Consider the following 13,127-nt stretch of genomic DNA (forward strand, 5'->3'; position numbering starts at 1 on the left):
TCCAATTCTCTAGGACGAAGAGAATATGTAAGAGAGGAGAGGTCGATTCCAGCCGGTAGATTCCGGGCTAAATTGGAAGAAAGTACAAAATTCTGGTTTTTCCAACAGCCCTTCTAGATAAAATATTGATTTTTTTTAAACATGTTTGCAACACCTGGGCCCAGGGATGGGACATCGAAAGTGTGTCCCTCCAGGAGACAAGGAGGCCTCACCTCAATTTTCAGGCTGTCGTGTTCCACTGTGAAGTCAAGTCTGGAAGGAGCAACATCAAAGGTAATCCTCTCCCCTCTGTAGAAGGGAACCTGGGAGGAAACCAGACAATTACTAACCAATAACATGATTAACCACCAATACTAATAATCGATCCAGCAGCCCGAAATGACAAGGGGTTCCTGGCAGGCCAAGAGAAAAGGAACCGTGACTCCTCCTGTTGCTGACTGTAAAGGAGGAAGGAATGCACTTTCTGCAGCTCTTACCGAGTCGTTGGAGCCTTATCTCAAGTAACCACTAAACAGAACATTCAAGAAACCGCAGGCCAAGCACCCAGACGGCGATGACTCCTCCTGTGTCTGAGGGTCCCAGACATTGACAGAGGGAATCTGCTTCACTCACCACAGTGTAGCCGCCACTGGGCAAGGAATAGAAGGAGAACGAGCCATCCTCCTTGGAGACCGCGTAGCACAAATACACCAGACTCTCGTCCTGGGGCTGGAACCCGGGCACCGGGGAGATGTTGCAGCCCAGGACATCCTGTGCCAGGAGAAAAAAGAACAAAATGACCCCTTTCCATTTCCATGTTCTGATTACCATCAAACAACCACACTACAGGAAAACTCTGCTAAGTTTAATGTCACAAAATATGTGTTTCTGAAATCTAGGACGTAGCAGTAGAGATAAAAGGAGCAAAAATCTATACATTAAAGTAGAAAAGCTAAAAATGTCAGTCTTCTTGGAAAAAAGCGACACGACTGTCCTTCCCTATAATGGGTCACCATTCTCCAGGTAAGAAAACAGAGGCTCAGGAAGGACTGGCCAAGGTCACCCAGCCAGTGGGAGGCAGAGCTGGGATCTGCGCAACCCTGGGTCTGATGGATTTCAAAGCCTGTGCCCTTTCCACTGAAATGCCTCCCAGTGTAGACACTCAATTTCTTATGGGTCAACCGAGAAGCACAACGTTCTTAAGCGCTGAGACTATCAACCAACCTTGACCTGCACCTTAACCAGAATGTTCTCAGTCTGTAATCCCCCATCCCCCACCCCCGCCCGCAATCTCTGGTTCTCGCCTTTTCTTTGCTTACCTCTTTGGCTACTGAAGAAGAAAAGAGAAGGAACTTCACGCCTTTCATGGGCTCCCCGTCACTGCGGACGGAGCCCGACACGTTGTAGCCGGCCACCACGAGGGGACTGGCGGCGTTGGCATTGGAGTTGGTCACACGCACTGTGGTGCTCGCCTGCAGCAGAAGGAGATTTTAACTTCCAAAACAATGAACACGCGCACAGTGTTTACCGACCCGGGGACGCGCCGAAGCGAAAATATTAACTGGGCAAAAATAACATACAAAATTGCATATATAGTACGACCACAATTTTTTAATGCACAATATGAAGTGAAAGGAAATGTGGTAAAATGTAGAAAACAATGATTTCATCTAGATGGGGATGTGTCACTTCTTTTACACTTTTCTGCCTTCCAAGTTTTCTATTTCCACTCCTTTTACGCTCTTCTGTATGTCGCAATTTTTTTAATGAGCAAGCTTTACTTTCTTTCCATGTTTAATGGTTTATACACATAGATCTTTAAGCTTTTTGTTAGAGCACGCTTTACAGAGAGAAAAGTGCACGTGTTCTGAGTGTCCGGCACAGTGATTCTCACCAGCTGAACACACCATGTAGCCAGCACCCCAGAAGGCCCCCTCACGCTCATTTCCAGTCGCTATCCCCCAAAGGGCAATCATTATCCTGACTTTTAACAGCGTGTTTTACTTTAAAATACAATTTTATATTACTAAACTCAAACTCCTTTATGCATACAACCTACAGTGTAAAATGTATTCTATTTATAATGTGTAAGCTAGTGAGTCTTAAGTAAAACATTTTTAAATGTTGCCCTAGAAGAGAAAATTCCTGAAAACTAAAAGCCGTAAACAGTATACAGACACATTTAAGTGAAAAACCATCAATTATAAATGCATAAAACCTAGAGAGTCAAAGTCAAATCCTGATTCTGATGCTTCTTTAGCAAGAATGAGACAGACCCTCAAAATAGAAAAGTCATCAAAATGCCCTTTAAGTCTTATTTCAATTTGTTTTTTCATGGTTATTACAGAACCTCACCTAGTGTGTTTCTTCCTTTTTTGATCTTTCATTATAAACTATTTCAGTCAAACAAAAAGATACAAAGAAACTCTAAAGAACACCTATACATGCTCTAACCAGCTAAAAAAGAAAAGAGTAGAAATACAATTCAAGACCCTGTGTACCCCAGGAGCCCCGTCCTCCCAGTACGGACGTCAGCATCCTAATGAATATGCTGTTTTCATTCCTATGCGTGTCTTTATAACGTTTCTACATTCGAATGCATCCACAAGAGGGATATCAGGAGTGTTTTTACTCGTTATATAAACAGTATCATATTTCTTTATCCTTCAGTAACTTGCCTTTTTCTTTCAACTTTATGTTTTTAAATGTAGTCATACTGATCTATATAGCAATATGATATATATATATATCATATTGACATATATTCACTCATTACTGCTGATGTACAGAATTCTATTGGGTGATAAAACCACAATCCATTCTCCTCTGAATGGACGTTTAGGTTGTCTAAGATATTCTGCTATCACAAACAAAGGTACAATAAACACTCTTATACATTCTCCTTGCTTCTAGAATGTTAAGTATATTTAAAGGTTTCTGTTTCAGAATGGAAAAGGAACAAGAGCTCAATCAGGCTCTTCTGGTGTTGATCTGGCTTAAAACAACTAGTTTAAAAAGACCTATTTCACAGCAAGAAGACAATATTTCACCTAAAACTGAAACCAGCAGCGACGTCTGCGACAGGGGGGGAGTTTCACCTTATAAAGACCGCCCAGCTAGTCAGGAGCACCACTGTTTTTTCATCGACTTTGAGAAAAGCCATAAATTAATTTCATTCTTTGAATTAAAATCCCCTCCATCTGTCCCCAAACCAGCACACTGCCGGCACTGGCACTGAGACGCCGACATGCTCACCTCTTTCAAGGCCCAGGTGGGATGAGTTGCAAGGATTTCGTAATCTCCAGGAAGAACTTTAAAGAATGCAAACCTAAGAGATACAAAATACCACTTAGCTTTCTCCCAACAACCTGAGTATTTCTAATTTTATGACTAATATTGGAAGCACAAGAAAATAATGTCTGAATTATCACGATTGTGCCACTGGCTAGTTCACTGAGCATAAACAAAATTTAACCCTTCACTGTCCAAATCCACATCGGACAGCACTTACTGAGCACTTTACTGTGTGCGAGAACAGGTGTTCCGTGCGCTGATGGAAAGGAGTTTATGCTTCCCCGAACCCCAAAGATTTCCAGCCTAGAAACTAGCAGGGATAGTCAGAGAACATTCAAGTGAGTTCTGACAGGGAGAAAGGCACGGACAGGCAGGGAGAAGCGCAGGGAAATATCAAAGGAACAGAAGCGCGAAGGGAGGAGTTGTGTGCAGAGAACGGAGAACAGATCGGACAGGCTGAGATGGACGCTAACACAAGGTGACACAGCGTGAATGACAAGCAGCTTTGAATCTTACGCAAAAGAGTTTAAATCTGTTCTCAGAAAGAAATACAAGCCACTCTGGGTTCTTGTGCAGAGCAACTGTGACAAAACCAGTAGCTGATGAAGATGACCCAGTAGCTACAGCCAGAGCAAGACCAGACTGGGAGGAGCCGAGGCTGGAAAGGCTACAGCCAGCATTCTGACACACCAACCCGCTAACTCTGCAAAGCCCCGCACCGAGGCAGGGCTCATTCTAGTGAAAGGAACTACCAGAAGCAGTCCGTTTCTTCTTCCGGGCTGGTATTTTATTTTATTTTATTTTATTTTATTTTTTTTAAGATTTTATTTTTTCCTTTTTCTCCCCAAAGCCCCCCGGTACATAGTTGTGTATTCTTCGTTGTGGGTTCTTCTAGTTGTGGCATGTGGGACGCTGCCTCAGCGTGGTCTGATGAGCAGTGCCATGTCCGTGCCCAGGATTCGAACTAACGAAACACTGGGCCGCCTGCAGCAGAGCGCGCGAACTTAACCACTCGGCCACGGGGCCAGCCCCTCGGGCTGGTATTTTATTACACCAAGTACTGCCCGTAACAACCGGAGAGGGCCTGGAAAGCAGTCCGCTACAACGAAACTGAAGTGACTATTGGGTTTTTGTCTCGCTAAGGTTCAGCCTCCGCTTCGTGTTTGCAGCGTCCCAGTTCTGCAAGGTCCCCCCCATCGTCTAAGTTAGTGCAGACGAACGAGAGTCAGAAAGACCAAGGCACCCTGCCCGACGAGGTCGACAGCAAACTACCAGCCTAGAGCAAACGAAACTCCACGTGCCCTCTACAGAGCACGTTTCGAGAGGCATCCATCGAACAGGAGTAAACGTTATTTCAAAACTGGAAAATCATTTCCATGGTCATCATTTGAAAGCTAGCTGGCCTACTGACAGACTCATTACAAACTTCTGTCTTCAGTTCGGTCCGTTCTGTACACTGAAGGAGTTAGTAATGAACTGAATGCCTTCACAATTATCAGGGGGACTATCCTGGGAGCAGCGTGGCATATCTGTTACCATTTACAACTCAGTGATATAAACACAGTAAATAAAGGCTTTAAAGCTGACTCCACAGGGTTAATTAAGCAGTCAGCAGTCCTAACAACAAAACAGTTTTGATGTAATAGTGATAAAATGATTTTTGAAAATCATAACTGAGCTGACCTACATTGAGCTGACAGTTTTGAAGCATATATTCCATGCCAGGCAGTTTGAAATAACACTATTATAACTTAATCCTCCCAAGAACCTTAAGAGGTAGGTTCCACGATTATCATCATTTATAAATAAGGAAACTGAGGCCCAGAGGCGTTAAGTCACTTGCTGGCAAATGGGGGAACCAGGATTCAAACCCAGGCTGTCAGGCTCCAGAGCCAGTCTCAAACGTTGAATGAAGGCCCATTATGTGCGGGGCCCTGAGTAGGCGCTTTACGGGCGTTACCCTATATGTAACCATCCCATCAACGCTAGATGCAACGGGCCAAGTGCCTTCCATCTACAGAGGAGGAACTTGACGCCCCGAGGGCCAATAACTTGCCCAAAGTTAGGAGGCTGAATCAGGATCCGAACGCAGGTCTCCCCAAAACCAAAGCTCCCGCCCCCATCGCAACCCCGCTCTAGCTGCACGGCAGCGACACCGGGTGACTCACTTGCCGCCAGGCTGCGTAACCGTGGACTGGATCTTCGCATCGGTGCCCGTGCTTCTCAGAGACACCTGCACTCCTGCGGGCCCCAGGGGCTGCCCCTTGCTGAGAACCTGCCGTGGGGAAGGAGGTCAGGACCCACCCAGCAGCAAAGCACTGCTCCCAACAGCACTTTGATCCTGCCACGCGCCCCCCGTGGGGCCCACACCCTTCTCTGGGTCAAGATGCCTTTGAAATGACGACAGACATCATGGATACTCTTTCCGGGGAGGACTGATGGGCTGAGAGAGGAAACAGCAACAGTAAAAGAATACTTTATGTCATCGGATCTAAGGCACCATCAGTTAAAGATGCACAATTATTTCACAAAGTATTGAGAAGGAATCAACACCCATGATCCCCATCCAACAAGAAGCCCACACACGGCTGGGGCCCAAGGTCCCTGCTCTCAGTGTAAAGGGAGAGGAGAAAGAAACCCGCCGTACAGAAGAGGACGGCAAGGAGACGTGCACATCTCAACGCTGGAGGGAGGCAAAGTAACTCCCCCAGGGACCTGGCCCTGTAAAAGGCACCCCCTGGCATTTAAACGCCAACAGCCTCCACTTCTGCCAGGGACTGACCAGCAACCTCCATCTGAGCCCTAAAACCCCTAATCCGTTTCACATGCAATTTCAGTGAGCTCCCAAACTCTCCAGAAGCTTCTCTGGGGGTGCCCTGTAGGATCAAGGCCCCCAGGTTTAAAGTCATGCTTTCCTCGAGGGAAGAGAAGACAGCACACACTGCAGAGCAGACGTTAGAAAGAGCCAAGTGCCGAAGCCACACCTTTCCATTCACAGAGAAGCCCGTGAACACGAAGTTGACGTCCCCGCCCTTGGTGCAGATGTCACTGACGCCGTCCACGTGCAGCTCCACGGTCGTTGGCTCTGAGGAACGAAGCGGGGAAGGACCAGGGCACAAGACACAAGGGCAGGTTTAGTTCTGGGATAAGATGAAACTGTCTAGGTAAAGCACATTTGATTGGTCAGCTTTTTTTAATTTTTTTTTTAATTTATTTTCCTCCCCATAGCCCCAGTGCATGGTTGCATATTTCTACTTGTAAGTCCTTCTGGTTCTTCTATGTGAGCCGCCACCACAGCATGGCTACTGACAGACGGATGGTGTGGTTCCATGACCGGGACCTGAACCCAGGCCGCCAAAGTGGTGAGAGCACCGAACTCCAACCACTAGGCCATCAGGGCTGGCTCTGTTTCATTTATTTTTGAGCACTTAACTCACACGGTTCAAAATCCAAAGAAACAAAAGGCAGGTGGGGAAAAGTCTCCCTCGCAGCCCTACCCCCTGGACACCGGCTTCCCACCCCAGAGGGAACCAGCGTTTAGAGCATAATAGACTTTCCTAATGGTCTTTTGGCCACCCTGTTCCTCAGAGTCCCAGGGAAAATTCAGTGAGCACCAAACAGTTGTGTTTACTGAACGCTTACCACACACCTGTCAGTGAGCTGAGCGCACTGCAACCTCACAACTATCTTAAGAGCTAGGGAGTAATATCTGCAACTGACTGAGGGGTAAACTGAGGCACAGGAAGGTTAAAGGAGCTGCCAAAGTCACAGAGCTCGTGAGTGACAGAGAACCCCAAGAGTTGGCTCCACTTCTGCCCCCCGACCCAGCACACAGGTTCAGCCACACTGAACCAGGGCCACAAACTCCAGCGCCGAGGGGAACCGGTGGCTAACAGGCAAGCGGGGACCATGGCAGACCAAGAAAGGGGAGGCCGCTCCGCAGCTTCTGCCGCCTGCTGTCATGGGCCCAGTGCTGCCAGAGCTCCCAGCTTCTCAAGAAAACCGGAAATCTGGATTTTACATGCCATCTCCTAGTGTTGCAATATTAACAACTAAGCCAATTTTTTTTTAACTGAAAAATCCATTGTAACAGGGGTTAAAGTTGAGGTTTTAAAAGGTTAGGGAGAATGTGGAGTGATCAGTAGAGGAAAAAAATGGGAAATAAGAGAATTTCAGGTAAAACGAAGAATTGCACAAAGAGACACGGGGCAGACGCCAATAAAAAATGGACAAAAGACTTGAACAGGCACCTCACAAAAGAGAATATCCAAATGGCCAATAAACATATAAAAAAGTGCTCAGTCTCATGGATCATCAGGGACGGGCAAGCCAAAACCACGATGTGACACCACCCCATCCCCAGCAGAACGGCTAAAATGAAAAGACGGACCACACCAAGGGCCGGTGAGGTTGCGGGGCCCCCGGAATGCGGACACGCCGCCGGGAGAGCAGAAGTTGCTACGTCAACTCTGGGTGTTTGGCCTAATCTATGGGAGCTGAACATGTAAAAATTCTCTCGCTCAGCAACTGCACCCCTGGTACCTACTCAACAGAAAGGCAAAGGCACGTGAAACAAGAGAGATGGACAAGAATGTTCGCAGGAGCACTGTGCTTAGTGAGCGAAACTGGGGAGCCATCCAAACGGCCATCGACGGTAGAAGGATGAATCACTTTATGTTCACACATCAGGATTCTGTACAGCAACTGAACGAATGAACTAGAACTACATGTAAGGCCGGATGAATCTCATGAACCACGCTGAGAGAAAGAAACCAAACACAAAAATGTACTTTGCACAACTCCAATTATATAAAGTGCAAATCAGACTGAACTAATCTGTGATTCACGGTCAGGGTGGTGGTGACCTGTGGGGGGGTGGTGGGCAGGGGTGGACCTGTTAACAAGTGCCTGGGATGGAGCACTCCGGGGTGCTGGTGAAGCGCTCTCTCGTTATCTGTCTGGCAGTTACAAGGTGCGTTCACCTCGTGAAAATTCATCAGGTGACACCTCACGATGAGCACACTTTTCTGAAAGTATGTTATAATTCAGTAAAAAAGCTCATCAAAAGAAAAAGCACTGGGGGCCAGCTCCATGGCCGAGTGGTTAAGTTTGCGTGCTCAGCTTCAGTGGCCTGGGGTTCGCAGGTTGAGATCTCGGATGTGGACCTACACACTGCTCATCAAACCACACTGTGGTGTCCCACATACAAAATAGAGGAAGACTGGCATGGATGTTAGCTCAGTGACAATCTTCCTCAAGCAAAAAGAAGAAGATTGTCAACTTATGTTAGCTCAGGGCCAATCTTCCTCACCAAAAAAAAAAGAAAAGAAAAACCCGACTGAGGAGGCTAAGAAAGAAGCCGTCCTGGGACAGGAACAAAGTCCCCATTCCTGACCTCTGTATACCGTTCCACTGCCAAAACTGCAGAAGCAGAGTTCCCTGGGAGAAGTATAAGAAAAATGCCTATTTTAAGGAAGAGGACAGAAAACCTTAAGCAGGTCTAAGGTAAGTTCAATCTACTCTAAAGTAACAAGGGGGGATAAAAACCCTCTTCCACACTAGAAATGAGTCCTTAAGACTTGAACCATCTATGCACTCTGTCAATTCACATTAACACTCAGCAGACAATCTAATCCTTCACAGAGCATGTCTGGGGATCAGTTAACTTACCGAAACTCCACCCTAAGGGAGGCTCGATCTTCAAAATGAAATCTCCCTACAAGGGGGAAAAAAAACGTAAAGGACTGAGAACTGATGACCCGGCAACCGGTTTAAGTTGGTTCCGTGCTGTCGCTTAACCTAGAATTTCTACACCCGAAATCAAATTCTAGGCATAAACGTTGTACTTGTAAGTGGTAGTGAGCTCTCTGATTCCCCTCACCGGCGGGAGGCTGAAGCTGAACGCCAGAAGCTTCCATTCAACCCGTCAAAGCGTTCTAAACACACTCTACTCAGCCACTCACTGTCTTCTGACAGCAAACGTCCTACTAACGGAGGCTCCTATTAACCCCTCGTTTGCCTCAGGCTGCTGGGGCCAGCACGCATCTTCAGGAACTGAAGTCGTTTCTTAAAGCCAGATTTGACTCGCACAACCTGGTTTCTTGCGAAAAACAATCTCAAGGTTAAAAAAAAAAAAAAGCAAAACAGATTTCAAGACCCAGCTAGTCCACCTCTGGAAATGAATCCTACGTATGGTGCACAGAGACGTAACCGAGAACATCTACGGCTGTGCTGTCAGTAATAATAACTTTAACAATCAGGAGAAGTCTCTACGTCTATCGATAGAGAAGTGGTGGAACAAATGCGTTTTGGTTTGACGCTGACATGCTATGCAGCCATGAAAAAGGAGGCAGCAGGTCTATACACGCTGATGCTGAACGTGTGCCTAGATATTAACACGGGGAAAAAAATCAAATTGCAGAATAATTCCTATTGTTCGATTCCATTTGTTTTTTAAAAAATCAAAACTATGTATATTAACTCTTTTGGCAACTTCCTGTGAATCTTTATTTCCAAATAAAAAGCTGAAATGTGGGGAGGATGGACCGTGGAGGTGGGTATGCATGGATGACCATCTGTGCATGCGTGTTTGTCTGTGTCTGCGTAGACGGATATGCGTGTACCCACGGATTATCTCTATAACCATAAGCACAGAGAAAGCAGTCTGTTAGGATACACAGCAAAACTTTTATCAGAAATTGTCACTACAGAGGAAGGGGAATTTGGGGAATAAAAGATAAAATTTACTTCACATACTTCTAAAGATTTTGATTTTTTTTTTCCCCACAAAGCTCATGGATTCACAAATGACTTGCATAATTTTTTTTAACAATATTTTAAGCTGCTTGCAAGTAAAGAGTTCTATTAAATCAGAGTTTCTCCTCCTTGGCCCTGCTGGCATCTGATGTGTCCTGTACAGCACCACAGGACACCCAGCTTCATTCCTGGCCTCTTCTTGCCAGATAACTGTGGCACCATCCCGCCCCCCCGTCCCAGCTGTAGCAACCACAGACGTGTCCAGACACTGCCAATGTCCCTGAGACATCGAGAACTGCTGGATGCAATCAAACCAGCTCACAAGCCGTCTCCCTCAGAATGTGGCCAGAACTGCCGTATTCCACCTACAATTTACAAGACAGACGAGGACCTGCTCACGTGGCAAAGGCCGTTCTCCTGTGAGCACAGCCCCGTGGGCCACGCGAACAACCTCCCATCATAAAAGACGAACACACTCTCTGCTCCTACCTTATCATCTCTGCTCTTACCTTATCATACAAGGGGATCATAAAGTACCCATTGTTGGGGGCACAGTCTGTCTGGTATTTCAAAGTCCCGTGCTTGGTGTACAACTTTATCTAGAAAGGAAGGAGAGAAAAGAGAGGTCAGAATATCACCTTTGAGAACTCGCTGTGCGCGTTCCCCTGACTGCGCCGTCAATGTGCACGCTGACGATCCACCACACGCTGCCGTCAACACTGGGCATCAGGAACAGAGAGAAATACGACCAACATAATGTCCCCAAAATAACGTGACTCGGTATTTTTCAGGTTAGAAACTATCTAAAGTCCACCTCCAAAATTGTATTTTTCAATGCTTTTCAGTTTCTGTTAGCAGCTGTCTCTATATTGTTTCTGGGTCTAAGACAAATTTTTAAATTTTGCTATTTTAAAGTGCTTGCTAAAATGCGATTCCTGAGCCCCACTTCTGTTTCTAAACTGGAAGGTGTGGAGTGAGGGCCTGGGATCTGCACTATTAACCCCAAAAGATTCCCAATATTTGGAGAAACATTCATCTTGAAACTTCTGATCTTCTCTTTTAGTTTCATTCTTGGGACAAAAACATATGAGCAGACAGTGAATATAAGTCCTCTCCTCAAGGACTCTCTGACACTCCTGTATCCTGAGCACTCCCCCCAGACACCAACTGTGAGCCCATCAAGATGCTCCAGCAACATGTGGCTCTTGCACGTCCTGCGTGACCTCGGGCAAGTCATCTCACCTCCTGAAATTGTTTCTTCATGAATAAAAGGAGAGCCACTCTCCTTCATGGTGGCTGCACTGATTCACATCTGTGTACACACAGCACCTGGCACAGAGTATGGACTCAAAAAAAAAAGTAGTTTGGGGCTGGCCCCACAGCCTGCCAGACAAGTTCTCCGCTCTCCACTTCGGCAGCCTGGGTTCAGTTCCTGGGTGTAGACCTACATTACTCGTTGGTGGCCGCGCTGTGGCAGCATCCCACATACAAAATAGAGGAAGATGGGCACAGAAGTTAGCTCAGGGCCAGTCTTCCTCAGCAAAAAAAATATACAGAAATAAATATTTTTTAAAAATTAAATAAAGTGGAGTCAGCCTAGTGGTGTAGCGGTTGGGTTCACGTGTCCCGCTTCAGCAGCCTGGGTACATGGGTTTGGATCCCGGGCACAGACCTATACATCGCTCCTTAGGCCATGTTGTGGTGTGTCCCACATACAGGGTGGGGAAAGACAGGCACACACGTCAGCTCAGGGACAATCTTCCTCAAGCAAAAAGAGGAAGATTGGCAACAGATGTTAGCTCAGGGCCAATCTTCCTCACTAAAAAAAAAACAATAAATAGAGTAGTTTGTGTTACTATCGGACATTTCTCTGAAGAAAAAGGCAATCTGATGTCATCAGCAGGGCAGAGACGGGATTCAAGGAAATCTTCCTAAACCTATGTGTGTGGCTCAACCACTCTGAGCCTGTTCTCTGTAAAAGGAAGCAGGCCGAACTGATGATGTCACAGAGCCTCACCCCTGAAAGGCTAATGATCCTGGCCCGAGATACGGAAATCACAGAGTCACATCCTCCCAGCTGAGAAGACGTATAAAGCAGCAAACTCGCAAAGCGCACCCTTAGGAAAGGAACAGGATGAAATAACACGTGGACCGCAAGCTCCCGCGGGTGGTAATCGCGGCTTACGCCCCACAGCGCCTGGGACAGCATCCCGTTAACTGTAGGTACTCCATAAATACTCCAACTTGTTTACAGGCATAAGGAAATTCAGATGCAGGGACTGAAAACCCACCTGTCCCCAACAGGTATGCATCTAAAGGGAGGGAGACAGATCGCTACTCAGCCCAAGCCAAGTTTTGCATCCCAAAGACCAGCTGGTTTTCCAGAGAAGTCAGGAATGCAGTTTTTAATGTGAAATCCATGACTTTTAAAGTATTAGCAACTAATATAATCTTTCTTTTGTAGGGATTTTGTCTGCTCTGCTCACTGTCCCGCTAAATCCCCACCAGGGACAAGGTTTCAGCACACGCAGGGGCTCACTCAATAGTTATGGGCTGAACAAATATGAAGGAAAAACACCCAGAAGGGAAGAAGGCTGGAGAAGACTGAAGGTAGCTTTACGGGCACACAGAGAACACAATTAAGAATGGATTGTGAAACATCTCGGTTATTTACATTTCTTTCAGAGAGTACAGATCAGGACAGAGGATGGCAACACAAATTACATATATGAAATGTCTGATTTCATAATCAGAAATTATGAAGGAGTGTCTCAGACCAGTTGGACAGGCAGCCCTCGGGCCCAAGGGACACACTTCACACTGGGTCCCAAAACCCAGCCCTCTGCTCTCAAAGTCACCAGTAGTGTTTGGGGTGGGAGAGCCCCTAACTGCCTTCACTTCCTTCCCGGAGCCCCAGGAAACTACAAGTTGCAAAAAGCTTTTCAGGGCAGCTTCTGAAAGGCCCTGTGCCCACACGCTGGGGGGCCATGCAGGAGGTGGCACGGGCACCCGGCAGACCCTAGGAGCCCTGCCACTGCCAGTGGGTGCATTCATTAAACACCTGACTTCTTTTTACGTTTGCCTGTTTCCGAAGATGG

The 13,127-nt window shown here is 46.6% G+C and overlaps 1 protein-coding gene across 1 annotated transcript in view; it reads right to left on the reverse strand.

Annotated features, from left to right (window-relative positions):
- LOC103543256 (BOS complex subunit NOMO1) overlaps window positions 1–13,127 on the reverse strand; it is a 50,311-nt gene that overhangs the window by 35,391 nt on the left and 1,793 nt on the right. The window contains exons 2-9 of the mRNA XM_070566657.1: window positions 10,539–10,628; window positions 8,944–8,989; window positions 6,258–6,358; window positions 5,442–5,548; window positions 3,235–3,307; window positions 1,299–1,451; window positions 613–750; window positions 213–302 (exon numbers count right to left, since the gene is read on the reverse strand). Coding sequence (XP_070422758.1) covers window positions 213–302; window positions 613–750; window positions 1,299–1,451; window positions 3,235–3,307; window positions 5,442–5,548; window positions 6,258–6,358; window positions 8,944–8,989; window positions 10,539–10,628 — 798 coding nt within the window. The remainder of the gene's footprint in view (window positions 1–212; window positions 303–612; window positions 751–1,298; window positions 1,452–3,234; window positions 3,308–5,441; window positions 5,549–6,257; window positions 6,359–8,943; window positions 8,990–10,538; window positions 10,629–13,127) is intronic.

Source organism: Equus przewalskii, chromosome 12 (assembly GCF_037783145.1).
Source record: "Equus przewalskii isolate Varuska chromosome 12, EquPr2, whole genome shotgun sequence".
NCBI lineage: Eukaryota > Metazoa > Chordata > Mammalia > Perissodactyla > Equidae > Equus > Equus przewalskii.